This window comes from Salvelinus alpinus, chromosome 36 (genome assembly GCF_045679555.1).
Source record: "Salvelinus alpinus chromosome 36, SLU_Salpinus.1, whole genome shotgun sequence".
NCBI lineage: Eukaryota > Metazoa > Chordata > Actinopteri > Salmoniformes > Salmonidae > Salvelinus > Salvelinus alpinus.
Window position 1 is genome coordinate 5,481,597 of NC_092121.1, and position 19,862 is coordinate 5,501,458.

Genomic DNA, 19,862 nt, shown 5'->3' on the forward strand with positions numbered 1-19,862 from the left:
AGTGACCTTTTCAAGGCAATGTGGAAAATACAAATCTTGGAATGCCTGAACGAACTTCCGTGTGGATTTCACAGTGACCTGAGACGTTTTTTATTTATTTCTGTCCTTTAATATTACACCCAAATTTAGTAAATTGTTGTGATGTTGATGTGACGTCTTTGCCCATTGGGATGGCAATTGCAAAATCTTTTAATAACTTTATTTCAAAAATCCCTCATTAAATTCTTTCTGTCTATCCCCTGCCTTTGTCACACCACATTTGTCAATTTTCTCTCTTCCCAGCACCTGCAATGCCTGTCAACCTTCTACTCTACCTCCTCCTCTTCCTCCCTGTGTGTCACGGCTGCCACACTGGCTCCTTCACCGACTGCCAGAAGGCTCCGTTCGTCCCCGGTCACAACCTGGCCGGAGAGGGTTTTGACATCGTCAAGATGCAGACCTCCGGCGCCTTTGTGGTGGATGTGCGGAAGTTCATGGTGGGTGGGCACGACGGTAACTGCACCCTGTGCACCAACACTCTGATGGACAACCAGGTCCAGAAGTTACCGCTCTCCACACTGGACTGGCGCACAAAGGTGACGTGTCGTCGGAGCCTCAGCAGCCAGATGTACGAGTCGAGCAGCTCCGTTCTGAAGGAGACCGCTAACTCTGCCAGCGTTAGCTGGAAGGTTGGCCTGGGAATCAAGGGCATTGCTGGGGTTGCTGTTGGAGGCACACACTCCAAAACTGCCATGTTCGCCAGAGACCACTCCACCAAAGACAAGTTCTCTTTCACCAGCCATGAATTCAAATGCAAATATTACACGTGAGTCAAGATTTTGATTTTAGTGCCATAGCATGTAAATTAATGCAGTCTAAAGCAAAAAAAAAGACAACAGAAATGTATATAGATTGTATACGGGAAAAAACAGTGTTCTCCATGTTGTTGAAGTTTTTTTCATTCCTCCTACCTCTCTCCCTGTCCTTAGCTTCCGCCTCCGAACCCAACTTCCCCTGAGCCGGGAGTTTCAGGACTCCCTAAAAAACCACCCTTGCATGTACACTCACAAGACCGGCCCTGCCTACAGCCACTTCATCTCCATCTATGGCACCCACTACATCCACTCCGGGTGCACTCCACCACAGCCATACGCACCTGTGAGATGGCCATGAAACTAAAACAACAAGCTCCCGCGCTCAGGTCTGTTCAACGCTGGTCCGACCAATCTGATTCCACGCTTCAAGACTGCTTCGATCACGCGGATTGGAATATGTTCCGCATTGCGTCCAACAACAACATGGACGAATATGCTGATTCAGTGAGCGAGTTCATTAGGAAGTGCATTGACGATGTCGTACCCACAGCAACGATTAAAACATTCCCAAACCAGAAACCGTGGATTGACGGCAGCATTCGCGTGAAACTGAAAGCGCGAACCACTGCTTTTAACCAGGGCAAGGTGACCGGAAACATGACCGAATACAAACAGTGTAGCTATTCTCTCCGCAAGGCAATCAAACAGGCTAAGTCCCAGTACAGAGACAAAATAGAGTCGCAATTCAACAGCTCAGACACAAGAGGTATGTGGCAGGGTCTACAGTCTATCACGGATTACAAAAAGAAAACCAGCCCCGTTGCGGACCAGGATGTCTTGCTCCCAGACAGGCTAAATAACTTTTTTGCCCGCTTTGAGGACAATACAGTGCCACTGACACGGCCCGCTACCAAAACCTGCGGGCTCTCCTTCACTGCAGCCGAGGTGAGTAAAACATTTAAACGTGTTAACCCTCGCAAGGCTGCAGGCCCAGACGGCATTCCCAGCCGCGTCCTCAGAGCATGCGCAGACCAGCTGGCTGGTGTGTTTACGGACATATTCAATCAATCCTTATCCCAGTCTGCTGTTCCCACATGCTTCAAGAGGGCCACCATTGTTCCTGTTCCCAAGAAAGCTAAGGTAACTGAGCTAAACGACTACCGCCCCGTAGCACTCACTTCCGTCATCATGAAGTGCTTTGAGAGACTAGTCAAGGACCATATCACCTCCACCCTACCGGACACCCTAGACCCACTCCAATTTGCTTACCGACCCAATAGGTCCACAGACGACGCAATCGCAACCACACTGCACACTGCCCTAACCCATCTGGACAAGAGGAATACCTATGTGAGAATGCTGTTCATCGATTACAGCTCAGCATTTAACACCATAGTACCCTCCAAACTCGTCATCAAGCTCGAGACCCTGGGTCTCGACCCCGCCCTGTGCAACTGGGTCCTGGACTTCCTGACGGGCCGCCCCCAGGTGGTGAGGGTAGGTAACAACATCTCCACCCCGCTGATCCTCAACACTGGGGCCCCACAAGGGTGCGTTCTGAGCCCTCTCCTGTACTCCCTGTTCACCCACGACTGCGTGGCCATGCACGCCTCCAACTCAATCATCAAGTTTGCGGATGACACTACAGTGGTAGGCTTGATTACCAACAACGACGAGACGGCCTACAGGGAGGAGGTGAGGGCCCTCGGAGTGTGGTGTCAGGAAAATAACCTCACACTCAACGTCAACAAAACAAAGGAGATGATTGTGGACTTCAGGAAACAGCAGAGGGAGCACCCCCCTATCCACATCGACGGGTCAGTAGTGGAGAAGGTGGAAAGTTTTAAGTTCCTCGGTGTACACATCACGGACAAACTGAATTGGTCCACCCACACAGACAGCGTTGTGAAGAAGGCGCAGCAGCGCCTCTTCAACCTCAGGAGGCTGAAGAAATTCGGCTTGTCACCAAAAGCACTCACAAACTTCTACAGATGCACAATCGAGAGCATCCTGTCGGGCTGTATCACCGCCTGGTACGGCAACTGCTCCGCACACAACCGTAAGGCTCTCCAGAGGGTAGTGAGGTCTGCAGAACGCATCACCGGGGGCAAACTACCTGCCCTCCAGGACACCTACACCACCCGATGTCACAGGAAGGCCATAAAGATCATCAAGGACAACAACCACCCAAGCCACTGCCTGTTCACCCCGCTATCATCCAGAAGGCGAGGTCAGTACAGGTGCATCAAAGCAGGGACCGAGAGACTGAAAAACAGCTTCTATCTCAAGGCCATCAGACTGTTAAACAGCCACCACTAACATTTAGCGGCCGCTGCCAACATACTGACTCAACTCCAGCCACTTTAAAAATGGGAATTGATGGAAATTATGTAAAAATTTACCACTAGCCACTTTAAACAATGCCACTTAATATAATGTTTACATACCCTACATTACCCATCTCATATGTATATGTATATACTGTACTCTATATCATCTACTGCATCTTGCCATCTTTATGTAATACATGTACCACTAGCCACTTTAAACTATGCCACTTTATGTTTACATACCCTACAGTACTCATCTCATATGTATATACCGTACTCTATACCATCTACTGCATCTTGCCTATGCCGTTCTGTACCATCACTCATTCATATATCTTTATGTACATATTCTTTATCCCTTTACACTTGTGTGTATAAGGTAGTAGTTGTGGAATTGTTAGGTTAGATTACTTGTTGTTATTACTGCATTGTCGGAACTAGAAGCACAAGCATTTCGCTACACTCGCATTAACATCTGCTAACCATGTGTATGTGACTAATAAAATTTGATTTGGTTTGATTTGATTTGATTTGAGCGGCCTCTCCCTCCATTCTGTCAGCAACTGTCTGGGGGTGGAAGCCAGTGGCACCATCAAGGGTGTCTGGTTTTCAAGGGTGTCTGGTTATAAAACCTGGCTGAAGTCCCTGAAGATGGTCCCTGGTGTGGTCTCTTACCAGCTCAGCTCCTTGCACTTCCTGGCCAGAGACAAACCCATCCTTAAAAGGCCAACCAGCGCAATGCCATCAGAGACTACATCCAGAAGTACGCTGTGTCCACCTCCTGCCCTTCTGCTTGCAAGATGGGGAGACGCAACAAAGACTGAATCTGTAAGTGTAGCGGTCACAGGAACGTGGACTCCAACTGCTGCCCCGGTAAACCGGGCGTGGCCAGGATGAATGTGACGGTGGTTCGAGCTACGGGGCTCTGGGGCGACAACTTATCTAAGACAGATGGCTACGTCAAGGTCTTCTACGGAAAGCGAGACGGTTCCACTCCTGTGATCTGGAACAATGACTTCCCCTACTGGAACTACAGGATTCAGTATGGAACGGTGGATTTGAAAAGTAGACAGTGAGTTTTTTGTTAAATTTTTATGTTAAATAGTCATATCCGTCTCTTGAGGGTTACTATGTATAGGCTTCCTGTACAAAGGAATAAGTGGAGCAGCAAGACATATGTTAAGGGTGTTTTGGGCTCTTTGTCTTTGTCTGTGGGATCTCCAGGGTAGTTTCCAGTTTGCTAATTATGCTCCCTATTCTATAAAACCTTGTAAGAGTAAAAAAAAAAAAAATGTGTTGAAAAAAATACATTTAGCCAGCATTGTGAATATTTTGTGTATTACCACTGCTCTTACTTAGAGTGCTCTCTCTCATTCACCCACTCTCTGTGTTCCCTAACAGAGCCTTGAACTTTGAAGTGTGGGACGCGACCACTGATGGAACGATGACCTGCTAGGAAAGGGCTCCATAACCCCTCAAAGGGGCATGAACGTCAACCAAAGTTTCAAGTTGAAACACGGTACGATTTATGTCTCCCTGTCTGTAGTTTGTGGCCCCAGCCTTAAAGGAGCCTTCTGTGATCAGTATGCCCCCTCGCCTGGGTCCCAGGGTAGGCTGAGTTACATCCATGACTGGGACAGAGAGACAGAGACGTTACCCACCCTCTTCCAGGGTTCTCACAGTAAACGGAACAGGACCGGTGCCCTTCATGTTAAATTAGTTACTTAATTATAATATAATAATAATATATGCCATTTAGCAGATGCTTTTATCCAAAAGGACTTACAGTACAGTGCATATATTTCAGAGTATGTGACCTCCAGCGGGAATCAAACCCACAACCCTCTAACCAATGCTCTTGACATCTGAGCCACACAGGACTATTTACTCCCTGTGGAGCATAAGGCCGCACGACATGCCAGACGGTCCTTTGCACTTTTCTCTCTGCTTCACCTTTGTTACATGAGGCTAATGGTAAATCAGTTTTTAAAAATTAATTAAATCTATAGGTCAATCAATTAGCTTGCGTTGAGAAGCTCGGTCTTCCTTTCCAAGGCGATAAAATGATTCATTGCTTCAGGGTTGCCTCTACATTCGTATCGTTTTTCTTTCTGTCACAAAACTAAATTATTTCTCAATATTGACCTATTTTTTTTTTTTTTTTAACAATTCTATGTAATGTCTGATACATCCAAATAGTTGGGGTTTCAGTATTACTCGTATATCTGTGACACACGAAAAAACACTTATTGAAAGTAATGTGAAAGGAGGGATTTTAGGTCTACTTGAGGCCTGCTTGAAGGGGAACATTACCCAAGTGCTTTTTTTGATTCATTGCCACCCAGATGAAGTGGGTGAGACCACTGACTCTGGATGCATCACTCTGGATGGTGGCAAATGGCATCCTATTCCATTTATAGTGCATTGCCTTAGACCAGGGCCCATAGGGCTCTGGTCAAAAGTAGTGCACTATATAGGGAATGGGGTGCCATTTGGGACGCATCCTCTGCATTAGACGAAGGTAACAGAAATATGACCACATTCCTCAACTGACATGACACTTGGCAACAGCTGAGAAAGCAAATGTGCCTTACACACTTACATTTAGTTTTCACTGTATTTATTCTTTTTTTGTATAATTATGTTCCTTTCCTTTCACGTTTGTTTGAACTTTGTTAATGAAAATTACATTCGATCATTGAATTTTCTATTTTCTGCTTGTACTGTCATTCAATAAATTGAGTAGGCCTATCATGGTGCCAGTGATTATTTGACTACTGAATAATTTGATACTTGTGGGCTGAATCCTACCTGTGGGCTGAATATACAGTGGGGAGAACAAGTATTTGATACACTGCCGATTTTGCAGGTTTTCCTACTTACAAAGCATGTAGAGGTCTGTAATTTTTATCATAGGTACACTTCAACTGTGAGAGACGGAATCTAAAACAAAAATCCAGAAAATCACATTGTATGATTTTAAAATAATTAATTTGCATTTTATTGCATGACATAAGTATTTGATCACCTACCAACCAGTAAGAATTCCGGCTCTCACAGACCTGTTAGTTTTTCTTTAAGAAGCCCTCCTGTTCTCCACTCATTACCTGTATTAACTGCACCTGTTTGAACTCGTTACCTGTATAAAAGACACCTGTCCACACACTCAATCAAACAGATTCCAACCTCTCCACAATGGCCAAGACCAGAGAGCTGTGTAAGGACATCAGGGATAAAATTGTAGACCTGCACAAGGCTGGGATGGGCTACAGGACAATAGGCAAGCAGCTTGGTGAGAAGGAAACAACTGTTGGCGCAATTATTAGAAAATGGAAGAAGTTCAAGATGACGGTCAATCACCCTCGGTCTGGGGCTCCATGCAAGATTTCACCTCGTGGGGCATCAATGATCATGAGGAAGGTGAGGGATCAGCCCAGAACTACACGGCAGGACCTGGTCAATGACCTGAAGAGAGCTGGGACCACAGTCTCAAAGAAAACCATTAGTAACACACTACGCCGTCATGGATTAAAATCCTGCAGCGCACGCAAGGTCCCCCTGCTTAAGCCAGTGCATGTCCAGGCCTGTCTGAAGTTTGCCAATGACCATCTGGATGATCCATAGGAGGAATGGGAGAAGGTCATGTGGTCTGATGAGACAAAAATAGAGCTTTTTGGTCTAACTCCACTCGCCGTGTTTGGAGGAAGAAGAAGTATGAGTACAACCCCAAGAACACCATCCCAACCGTGAAGCATGGAGGTGGAAACATCATTCTTTGGGGATGCTTTTCTGCAAAGGGGACAGGACGACTGCACCGTATTGAGGGGAGGATGGATGGGGCCATGTATCGCGAGATCTTGGCCAACAACCTCCTTCCCTCAGTAAGAGCATTGAAGATGGGTCGTGGCTGGGTCTTCCAGCATGACAACGACACGAAACACACAGCCATGGCAACTAAGGAGTGGCTCCGTAAGAAGCATCTCAAGGTCCTGGAGTGGCCTAGCCAGTCTCCAGACCTGAACCCAATAGAAAATCTTTGGAGGGAGCTGAAAGTCCGTATTGCCCAGCGACAGCCCCGAAACCTGAAGGATCTGGAGAAGATCTGTAGGGAGGAGTGGGCCAAAATCCCTGCTGCAGTGTGTGCAAACCTAGTCAAGAACTACAGGAAACGTATGATCTCTGTAATTGCAAACAAAGGTTTCTGTACCAAATATTAAGTTCTGCTTTTCTGATGTATCAAATACTTATGTCATGCAATAAAATGCAAATGAATTACTTAAAAATCATACAATGTGATTTTCTGGATTTTTGTTTTAGATTCCGTCTCTCATAGTTGAAGTGTACCTATGATAAAAATTACAGACCTCTACATGCTTTGTAAGTAGGAAAACCTGCAAAATCGGCAGTGTATCAAATACTTGTTCTCCCCACTGTACATGCGTTAACCCAGACTTTCATGTAAACCATGTTATTGGGGTCAATGGTAGACATGAGAATTCAAGTTATTCATGGATATCAAGTTACAGTAGGATTTGGCCCTGAATGCCTTTACAGAGAAACAAAAATATTTCACACGTGTACAATCACATGATTTCACATGAAATCATGTTTTTGGAACACTTCACATGTGATCACGTTTTCACATGTGCAGCTTCATGTTATCACATGTTGCTTTATATGTTGCCACATGTTATCACATTAACTTCACATAAGATAATGTGTTCATGAAATTCAAGGGTTTGGTGATGACAGTTTAGAATTCTAATTACAATGGGTGATTATTTGGAAAAGGATAATCACCTCTCAAGACGAATTCCTGGAGTAAAATGTTATGACTTTTTGAAGGGAGCACTTAAAGTGCAGAGATATTTGTGGTGTAAACGACATGTATAATCTCAACTACTTCCAGATCATGGGTTTTTTATTGCAATTGTAGGCCTTAACTCCGAGGCCTGGTTTTGTGAGGACAGCTGGGAACTTCTTAGAAGTGATAAGAACAAGTTACCCCGATGGCATCAGTTTAAACAAGCAATGTGCACAATGGGATTTCATTACTCTATCTATTTCACACTACTCAGCCAAACTGAGCTGAGCCAAACTGTGCCGAGCCAAGCTGCACTGGGCTGAACTGGTTACGAATCCACCATAGTTACTGCAACGCTGCAGAACAATGTGAAAAGAAATGATCAGAGCCAGCAGGGTATAGTGTGAAACAGGCATACTGTATGTGACATGTAATGACTATCAGGGTCTCCTTCAGGATATACCCCATTTTCAGTGAGATGAACCCCCACTCTATTGGCTATGTTTTAACCCTGCCTCTTCGTTGCTGTTTTCTTTCTACTATATGCAAGCTAAATGGAAGACATCAAGGTGGGTTATACAGTACAAGACTGTTGGTTCATCACTGGGCATGCTGCCATTTCCAAGGAAATTAGAGTAGAGCGTGAGTTGATCACAATCATAAAATCCTTATTTGAAATGACTCTGCACCTTGGCACAATTTATTAGGGATCTTACTGGATATAAGATGGCACTGCATGACATAAAATTGAAGTCGGAAGTTTACATTCACCTTAGCCAAATACATTTAAACTCCGTTTTTCACAATTCCTGACGTTTAATCCAAGTAAAAATGTCCTGTTTTAGGTCAGTTAGTAGCACCACTTTATTTTAAGAATGTGAAATGTCAGAATAATAGTAGAGAGAATGATTTATTTCAGCTTTTATTTCCTTCATCACATTCCCAGTGGGTCAGAAGTTTACATACACTCAATTAGTATTTGGTAGCATTGGCTTTAAATTGTTTAACGTGGGTCAAACATTTTGGGTAGCCTTCCACAAGCTTCCCACAATGAGTTGGGTTAATTTTGGCCCATTCCTCCTGACAGAGCTGGTGTAACTGAGTCAGGTTTGTAGGCCTCCTTGCTCGCACACGCTTTTTCAGTTCTGCCCACACATTTTCTATAGAGTTGAGGTCAGGGCTTTGTGATGGCCACTCCAATACCTTGACTTTATTGTCCTTAAGTCATTTTGCCACAACTTTGGAAGTATGCTTGGGGTCATTGTCCATTTGGAAGACCCATTTGCGACCAAGCTTTAACTTCCTGACTGATGTCTTGAGATGTTGCTTCAATATATCCACATTATTAGGACATGAAGTCCATACATTTCCTTGAATACAGGCATTGAATAATGTTAGGAGCTATTATTGATTATCCTTTACGGTAGGCTATGCTCAAACAGTCAGGGGCCATTCAGGGATACTGTCAATATGGAATGTGAGTGCACAACTCTGATCAAATGAGTTGTCATGTGAGGAAATGGAGACAATATTCATGTTATGTTTAGTAATATGACCCCTCCTGTTGGTTTGGGGGGAAAGGCCACTGAATACAGTATACAACAAGATAACTTTGACGCAAGATGTAAACTTATAAAGCAATCTAACACGGTAGCCTATTCTAATTGAATTAAACAAAGATATCTGAAATGTCGAAACAATTTTGATGGCATTTGCCTCAGGTTATAGGCTATTATAATGCAGGTCTAGATGTATTACAATCTAATAACTGTAAAAAAAAAAATCTAAAAAAAAAAGTATAAAACTATGTTAAGGTTTTCAAAATCTAGGCCTATCAGTAAAATAGTCTGAAAGCAGAAAGTCAAGTCTGTTATTGAATTCTCTAAATCATTAGGCTACATTGCCTTTTAACCTACAGCTGACTTCTATTCCAGTCATTGGGATGGCGTTTGCCAGTTTGTGGTGGACAGCTCATACATAGAGCTCTTGTGCATTGAAGTGGGTGGCTTCCGATTTAAAAAAAAAAAAAAAAACGTGTTTAATGGGGGTAACATCACCTCATCCTCTGATTTATCTCACTTCCTTCTGCCCGCCACTATAGACCACCCTGAGCCCCTTGTGGAAACCGCTCCTTTGGGAAGGGGGGCTGGCGTTTCCGTTGCCCTACCCTGTCTCCATGCTTGTGGACTGAATTTCACCAAATTATTTTAATTCACCTAAAACAAACTACAGTTCACTGTGTTGGCATGGGGCGCCGACCGATTACGCGCTGCGGATAGACACCGAAGGGAAAAAAGGGCGGAGGGGGAGGGGTAGCAGGTAAAGTGATAGAGATGGAGACCGCGCGTGCGCACAGAGTTCCATCCCTCCGCATCGCTTCTTTTTTCATTCTTTTTTTTTTGCAGCATCAGTACCGCGCTCGTATCGCATTCGTTTGCTGGAGTCGGAGCGCGCTGCGGGGCGACACTGCACCGCCAAGGAGGACGCACAAGCACGGTAGAGGGGGGACTAGAGAAAGGAAAAAAGACAGAGAAGGTAGCGCACAGGGGAGACTCATAGCCTACCCCCTCATTTGAATACTGGAAGAAAATATAACATTGTCGGACCTTTAGACATAAGAAGACAACGAGGCGGAAAAACCCAGGCGATTATATTTTAGCCAGCACGGCGGGGAAACAATGAAGGATCGTACACAAGAACTACGAAGTGTAAGCTTATATATTTCTACCATTCCTGCCCTCCTCCCTTGGTCCCACTCTCTCCTCCCTTCCGAATCCTCACCGCAATCGGGCGTCAGCGTCTGACATCTCCTTGCTGAGCGCTAGCTCACGGCAAACATAACAAATATGTGCACTGAGGTTTCGGTTCTTACCAAAAAATACAGAGGCAGCTATTTTTAGGCTATTCATTTATATTTTACGCATTCGAATGTGTCTTCCCATCAGTGTCAATTGCCTAGTGGTGTCCGCATGCGTGCACTGATGATCATACACGTAATGTGAGCATGATAAAAATATGACTTCTCTATTAAAGGTCCGTTAAAATGCAGTGATTTGAGAAAATAGTATAGGGCTATTAGCATTGCAGGCAGGCAAGCATATAAAACAAACTCATCTACCATAGATAGTCTACTGCTAGAAATAACCCAAATCAATATAAGCTTATGAATGCTTATTGGGTGGACAGCTACCCAGAACAGTGGTAAAATACTGTGGATGAAAGCTATCCTAGCCCATAGTCCTCCTAGCCTAGCAATCCCTGCAAACACCGTTAAGGATTGTTATTCAAACCTTGGTAGAACTAAATATGTGTTCAGAATTGCCTCAGCCCATCGGATTTATCTTTTTCTAGATAGTTGATGGAGAGAGCTTTCTATACGAGTGGGACGGGGCCGACTACGGTGGGGGTGGGGGGTCATATTATGTGATTGTACATTTTGTTATAACTGGCCTCTATAGTAGGGTATAGTTTACATTATTGCTTGTATTAGACCCAAATTCGATCAAGGAGGACAGAATTGTAGCTCTCTCCCAACTATGCGTCTATAGGGTTCAATTGGGTTCGCTTTGGCGACACCATGCTATGGCAGGATCTGCACCAGGGTTTCATTTTTTCCCTGCATTGGAAAACCACAGTCATACTGGTTTACAACACATTCAGTGACTAGATGTATGCCATAAGGATAGCCACTGTCATATATTTGTGCAATTTGTCTGTCTAGGTTTAATTGAAAAACAAATGTCTCCTATCCTCAAGGCAATCAAATCAATATGAGGCCCGAAGCATGCGTGCCTTTTTTGGCGTAGCCCAACCTCCAACGTCTGGAGATCAATAAAATATCAGAGGAAACGCCTGGACCGCTCTGCACCTATATCTATAGCGTGTGTGTGATTATTATATCAAAATGTGGAGCCATTACAGGCTATACCGCTGTGAACATTATAGCACATGATTGTGATTGTGCCACCGTTCCTGAGATAGCCCCTGGTCAGCGGATTCACCGTGCATGAATTCTGTGCCTCCTTCTGTGCCTTCCCACTGAAACGCTGAACACAGCTAGATCCATACTCAGTCAGACACTAGGCACTTGCCTCACTGCCCACTGCAGATTCAAGGAGACTAGGCTACAAAAATCTCTCGGTTATGATGCTTTCGTGTCCAAACGAACCATACGAGCGTTTATGAGACGTGCTCATTTTTGTAGATTATCTTGCTCTCTGAGACGGATTTTCGTTCTTTCTTTACCTGTAATTTATGATTTTGTATCCCCAACCCAAGCCCCTCACGTTCCCGATATAATCTATGCCATCTGAAGTGAAATGGATAAATAATCGCTACCGTCAGTCTAAACTCTATGGAAATAATATTGTTTATATTATATTATAATGATAGAATATCACGTAATTCTGGCAACAGATGTTATATGATTGGGTAATAATTACGTTTTATGTAATCATCAACATCACAGTGACGTATACGTCGCGCGCTACATCGTCCTACTATGAGCAAGCCGTGTCTGCACGGTTTTTACCGAATGTGCTACGTGTGAGTGAGCAAAAGATTGGCCGGCTATATTTACCATGTCTATACCGACTATTCCCGTGTAAACCAAATAATCGGCTGATAGACCTTCGATTGAGGGTGCGCGCGTGCGTTGCTGCACAATATATGTTCCAATGTAATTGATTATAAACTGGGGTAGGGGTTGCTGAGAAGGGACATAATTGGGGTAGGGGTTGCTGAGAAGGGACACATTCTGGGGGTTGAAAAGGCATAGTTTTCTTATTCAAAAACATATTTCTAAGCATTATAAGCTACAGAGATGTCAGTGCAATTTCTTACTCATAAAATTAATATTGCTCTCTATCATTGACACACGCGCACACACACACACACACACACACACACACACACACACACACACACACACACACACACACACACACACACACACACTTATTATTGATTTGTTCTCCCAAGACCAAAAGATTTCACTCACTCAATGTCCTTAACATTTCTGTAAAGGCACTAGCATTTTGCATGACACAAGACATTTATTCAGAGAAAAAATGTGTGCGCTTTTTAAAATTTGAATTGGTTATATGGCTGCATTGTTTTGTTACCACTTATTGATCCTCTGACCAATCACATCATATATTTTCATATCAGTGCTTTCTCAGAGCTGATCTGATTGGTCAAAAGACCAATTAGTGAAATATCCGAATTGGGTTGCCTGTCTAAATGCAGACAGAGTGTCATTTTAGTTGCAAAGTGGATACTCTTCTGGACTGTTTTATGTATAGGCCTATAGCATTGCCAACCTCTCTCATATTAGTAGTCTATAGAACATTGTGTTTTATACTGTCTTGAATATCAGTAACATTACTTGTGTCCTTGACTGGCAGAGCAATAAATGCAATACATGCATCCAATTTGTACCTACTTGGTAAGGTAGTGACTTTATTTATACAGGTTTATAACATATCCAGTGACATCTTTGTGTCCAATGCAGAATTAGCAAAACATTCTCTTATTCCAGTTACTGTATATTTTGTGTCGTTTTGCTTAAAGCTTTGTGTGCCTCGATTCCCTGTGTTGCTTTATTTAACCCCGTGTGTATGTAGCGTTCATATTCACCACGTGTATTTAGCGTTCATATTCACCACGTGTATTTCGCGTTCATATTCACCACATGTATATGCCATGACGGACGTTTAAGAGTGAGAAAAACAGCGTTCACCTCCCTACCATGCAACGTGTCCCGCATAAACAGGGATTTTAGTAAAACACAAGCTGGAACTCCCTGATTGCGTCAGAGGAAAGGAGTGTTTGACTTCCGTCTCCGACCTAGACAGCACACCTTTATTTACATTGACAGGCTTTTTCCTGTACTGTAGCGTTCTGTGGTAATGTATATAAAGTATTCTGTGGTAATGTATATAAAGTATTCTATGGTAATGTATATAAAGTATTCTGTGGTAATGTATATAAAGTATTCTGTGGTAATGTATATAAAGTGCCTTCAGAAAGTATTCACTCCCCTTTACTTTTTCCACATTTAGTTGTTTTACAGCCTAAATGTAAAATTGATTCAAAGTAGATTTTGTGTCACTGATCTACACGCAATACCCCATCATGTGAAAGTGGAATTTAGTTTGTAGAACATTTTAGATATGTATAAAAAAAAAAATGAAAAGCTGAAATGTCTTGAGTCAATAAGTATTCCCTCATACAATTATCTGTAAGCTCCTTCAATCGAGAAGTGAATTTCAAGCACAGATTCAACCACAAAGGCCAGGGAGGTTTTTCAATGCCTCGCAAAGAAGGGCACCGAATGGTAGTGTAAAAAGAAAAATATCTGAGCTGAATATCCCTTTGTGTTTGGTAAATTAATTAATTAGGCTTTGGGTGGTGCATCAATACACCCAGTCACTACAAAGATACAGGCATGTTTCCTAACTCAGTTGCCGGAGAGGAATAAAACGGCTCAGGGATTTCACCATGAGGCCAATGGTGATTTTAAAACAGTTACAGCGTTTAATGGTTATGATATGAGAAAAATGAGGATGGATCAACAACATTGTTGTTACTGTACTCCACAATACTAACCTAAATGACAGAATGAAAAGAAGGAAGCCTGTACAGAATAAAAATATTCCAAAACATGCATCGTTTGCAACAAGGTAGTTAAGTAATACTGCAAAAAATGAAATTAACATTTTGTCCTGAATTCAAATTCAACAAAACACATCACTGAGTACCATTCTTCATATTTTCAAGCATGATGGTGGCTGCATCATGTTATGGGTATTGTCATCGGCAGGACTATAGAGTTTTTTAGGATAAACATAAACGGAATACAGCTGAGCACAGGCACAATCTTAGAGGAAAACCTGGTTCAGTCTTCTTTCCAACAGACAATGGGAGACGAATCCACCTTTCAGTAGGACAATTACCTAATTTAGTATAAGGCCAAATCTACACTGGAGTTGTTTACCAAGATGACAAGGTTCCTGAGTGGCCTAGTTACAATTTTGACTTAAATCGGCTTGACAATCTATGGCAAGACTTGAAAATGACTTTCTAGCAATGATCAACAACCAACTTGACAGTGCTTGAAGAATTAAAAAAATAATAATGTGCAAATATTGTACAAACCAGGTGTGCAAAGCTCTTAAAGACCCCAAAAGACTCACACTGTCAATGGTGTTTCTAACATGTATTGTCTCAGGGGGGTGAATACATATCTAATTCAGATATATTAGTGTTTTATTTTTCATAAATGTTAGAATTTTTCTTCCACTTTGACATTACAGAGTATTGTGTGTAGATCATTGACCAAAAATGACAATTAAATACATTTTAATCCCACTTTTTAACACAACAAACTATGCAAAAAGTCAAGGGAGGTGTGAATACTTTTTGAAACATTCCCCTGTACTAACAAGTCCCACACGTCTCCGTTAGCACAGTTAGCTCAGCTTATACAGTACCATACTTAAATGTCGCAAAACATTGTTATTGCAATGTAATAACAATGAAACAACTTTAACATGAAATTGTTCATATTTTTATCAAGGCTGTTGAGAATTAGTGCTGGAATAGGAGAAATTTATAGCCAACTATTCTGAATCAAAAGCCTTTGTTTTTTAACAATTCATCATCGAAATGGGTACAATCAAACACAGATAGCAGCTGATGAATGAGTGAACCTTCTATAACCTTTTGACCTTTGACAACAAGGGTTAATTAAGGCTCCCTCAGCACAAAATGATACTAAAGCCAATAGGGCTAACGTGTTGTAATGATAGTAGAATACACACGATAGCAAAGACAATTTGCCAGCTGTAATAAAGATTATGCCACATTGAAAGTTGCGATATATCTTGCCTCTGTTGTGCCTTAATTAAGCTGTCCTTCGAGTCATTGAAGGGCACGGCACAAACCACCACTTAAAAAACGCAGAGCAGAACTGTGTACAGGGGAGTGGACAGAGACACTAACGTATTATACACGTTGAATGAGGTTTGGTCAAAGTGTATGACTGAATTCTGCTGGATGTATTTCAGAAATGATCGTATTTAGGAAAATAACTGCATGTTAAAGTCTGTGTGAGGGAAGTTCTGTCTCAATGGCACAGCCTAGCAGTTCTGCTGTACTGAATGCCTTTGACATATTTGCATCTGTTTGTAGCGGCTTTTGTAATTTTATTGGCATATTTGAAGTTGAAATGTTCATCTACTTTTAATGTTATCTTTTATTTGAAGTATGCATCTTTTATGTTACACAATTCCATATTAGGACATTTCTGTCAAGTTTCTAGGAGACAGTAATCCTTCCTGACCCTAAAATGTCATCATGCTCACTGCAAAGCAAATTATATCGGAGACCACAGTGGCGATTTGCATTTGATGCAGTTAGTAGATGTATAGGCTATCATTACTGAAAGGATTCTTATCCTAAAGTGGATTTTTTTCAAAAGGAAGGGGGTCAAAAAATGTGTAGCAGAGCATCTCCATTTGATGGCCCTCCAATAGTCCCTCCCCATGAGTGATTACCGCAGCTAGTAATACATTATGTATGAGCACCACCCCTGACTACATGCCACATCAATGTAACAGCAGATTGCACCAGAGAATACTGGTCGCTCTGTTTTGAGTATTTTCCTTAAGGCATGATGTTTCGTGGATGGGGAATAGATTCCAGGAGAGGTCAAGGATGTGCATGATCTATTCTAAAGATGCGTTTGTATCAAGCGGTGAGTCATAGCGGCAGCCATGTTGGAAATTAATAACCCAGGAAAAGTCACAGTTTCCTGGTTTAGCCCTAAAGTCTGGCGCGTCTGTGGTAGAGTGGGGGATGATGGGGGACGGGCGCAGTGTTCTGTGAGGTCATATGCAACCAAGGGCAAAGACACCCACTATATTTAAAATCACAGTGGTTTTCAGTGGTACACACAATACAAACACAAACCTAGAACTACTGATAGATAAGTCCTAAATTTGATTTCTTTCCCAATAAACAATGTTGCGCAGACCCAAGCTGAATGAGTGATGTGTGTTTTGAGTCCTCCTCCACAAAGTCATTTAAGCAGAGGGATCTTCATTTGCACTCTGTCAACTCAAAATGTAATTAAGCCTGTAACTGTAGTCGTAGAGGCACAAAAGTTCAACAATGAAGTAAAAAAATGCTAATCACGATTAAATAGCAGGAGGGAATGTGACGCATTTATTGCAGCAAGACGTCTTTCATCTGACCGAGGGATCTGTTTGCCCACTGGTACTTACAGACTGGTACACGTGCCCTTGACGTGGTGGACACGTTATACAGTAAAAATAGCCCTCCAATGCATGTTTAAGCATCTATATTCCTCTCAATGGCAATGTACTGAACAATGGAAGGAAAGTCACTTGAGGCGGACGACAAATAGCCTTTGTTTCGAGTGTAGTATGTATTTGTGTGGATTGGGTTTGGGGGTATGGTTAAAAGGTGACTAGTTTAGTAGGCCTAGGGTACTCAGGAACAGTCTCTGTTTCTGTCTTTGAGTCTTACTCACCTACCACTGCTGAATCTGTCACACGTTGTTTATCCCCACATATTTGGACTGAAGGATTTTTTATTAAATAGAAACTACCTCAATGTATGCCCTGCTCTTTGTGATATAGTTAAGTTGACCTCAGTACAGCTAGTCATTTCTCCTCGGGGTTATACCCTCAAATGAGTTGTAGAAAGTCCAAAGCCCATCTATATTTCCTATTCCACTTTTACTCAATTGTTTTTACTATGTGCTTTATAAAGAATAGCTTGCGTTTTTGAAAATGTCAACGTAGGTTAAAGAAAGACATGCTGACTGGCCATTCCAGGCCGGACCACTTACTTCCGTCAACAATTTTAGCCACTAAATTAACACGCTGAGCAATTACTTTCGCTCTGGCGTCCATCCTACTTTTCTGAGGATTCTGTGCCCGACTGTGCCCATACAAGTCAGAGAGGAGCGGGTTGATCAGTCAGATGAGATCAGGTGGCCGTCTAGCGGAATTCTGTTCATAGCCTACCTCACATCCCCTTTCACTCAGACTGAGCGAAACAAAGGTGAAGCAGTGAGATCACCACCGTCTCAGGACGCTTATAATGTCGTACAGTTGGGATTTATTGTGACTCACACTGCTTTCAGTAGTAAGATGTTCCAAGGACTATCATTCTATCTTTCAAGCTCTGTAGAATCTAAATCTCTTTGATATTGAATGCCCATGACCATTCAAGTCCGTTTTTGTACGTTTTGAAACACGGAATCCGAAGTTTTGGGTATGGCATCTCTTTGCCACAAATTCAGACTTTTATTTAACCCTTTACACTCGTGAAAATGGACCTATATGGATAGGGCTACATTTAAATGTTTATAACGGAAGAAATATGAAAACATATGCATAAGAATGGTAGCAAATGAGAGGGTTTGGAAAATGTCATTATGGGGAAATTATTAGACCAAAGTTGAGGACACAACAGTTCCCCTGACACAAGACAGAATCCAAACATTACACTGTGGATTTCACGTGATTTAACATTAAATCCGAAAATACTCTGGATACATTCAGTAATATGATAAGAATATTCTTGGAGAATGTGGGGTAGGTGCAACATAAGACAAACACATTACAAGGGTTTGAGTGAGAGGACTAACTGGTGTATTCAAGTGGCCACACACCTCTCCAAAGTGTGCTCAATTACTAAGTCATTTCAATGCACTTTAATGACTCAAAGAAGAGTCGTCAACTACAAGGTGCTTTTCTGAGCTCTCCTAGCTGTGCCGTTGAGGAGCTAGAGCAAGTACAATTGTAGTTGTTTTGTCTGGAACACAACCCTGCATCGCAGCCATCACACAATTACTGTTGTTCACACAATCCAAAAACAGACCATTATAAATCACAATCAGGGTCAGGTGGGCATCATTTGAAGCTTGTTCTATTGCCAAGCTAGACTAGATAAGTTATAAAATACTATCTTACCGTGTAGGGCTTTCTTAAAGCAATTCAGAGAAACAGACCGTAATTTTGGTGCGCGTATGCTCTTCGAAAAAAAGGGTTCTTCGGTTGTCCCCATTGGAGACATTTGGAAGAACCCTTTTTGGTTCCAGGTAGAACCCTATTGGGTTCCATGTGGAATACTTTCCCCAGAAAGTTCTACATGGAACCCAAAATAGTTCTACATAGAACCAAAAAGGGTTCTACCTGGAACCAAATAGGGTTCTCCTATGGGGACAGCCAAATAACCTTTTTGGAACCTTTTTTTTCTAAGAGTGTAGAAAGGAGTCATGAGTGCATTCAGGTGCGTGTTCCTCGGCAAATTTTCTTCACAATAGACAAACATAGGCTCATTCTGTTCAGAACAACACGGGGTATAACGCCATGTCATCTTGTAACTATACATCAAACATAGTGATCAAAAACGTTGACATTGTATATGACTTGAGTTTTATGATTATGGAAATGTGAAGTGCACAGGTGTTTGGCTTGCTTGTATGACATCAAAGCGGTATTTATTATAATCCTCAATGTCTCATCTTTCAAAATACTCAGAGTCCTCTTAATATAAAGCATTTCCCTTACTCAGACAACAAAACATTTGCAAAACTTTCAATTAGCAGGAGGGATCGGTGCGACTTCTTGTCGCGTGCTGTGCTCAAGTTCAGAACGGCTGTCAGTCAGCGCTGTGAAGCTTAGAGCCTGAGCTCTGATGTCATTTATAGCAGGTTACTGTACAGTTACTTTGTTCCAATTTAGGAGTTCATCAGTGCCCAAATCTGCCATTTTCAATCCCGGATATGATTGTAAAGGACCACGTCACGTGATATGGTTTTAATCTAACATCTTTAAATGACTCAGCACAATGAAAGGACAAAGGAAGGACATGCGTTCAGCACTATGTCGGGGAGAT

At 42.3% G+C, this 19,862-nt stretch overlaps 1 protein-coding gene and 1 pseudogene across 1 annotated transcript in view; both read left to right on the forward strand.

Annotated features, from left to right (window-relative positions):
* The first annotated feature begins 290 nt into the window (after positions 1-290).
* On the forward strand, positions 291-5,869 carry LOC139565213 (perforin-1-like; annotated as a pseudogene).
* Positions 5,870-10,279: 4,410 nt separating this feature from the next.
* Positions 10,280-19,862, forward strand: part of LOC139565212 (syntaxin-1B) — a 65,616-nt gene continuing 56,033 nt past the window's right edge. The window contains exon 1 of the mRNA XM_071385368.1: positions 10,280-10,636. Within this exon, the coding sequence (XP_071241469.1) occupies positions 10,607-10,636 (30 nt within the window). The 5' untranslated portion in view covers positions 10,280-10,606. The remainder of the gene's footprint in view (positions 10,637-19,862) is intronic.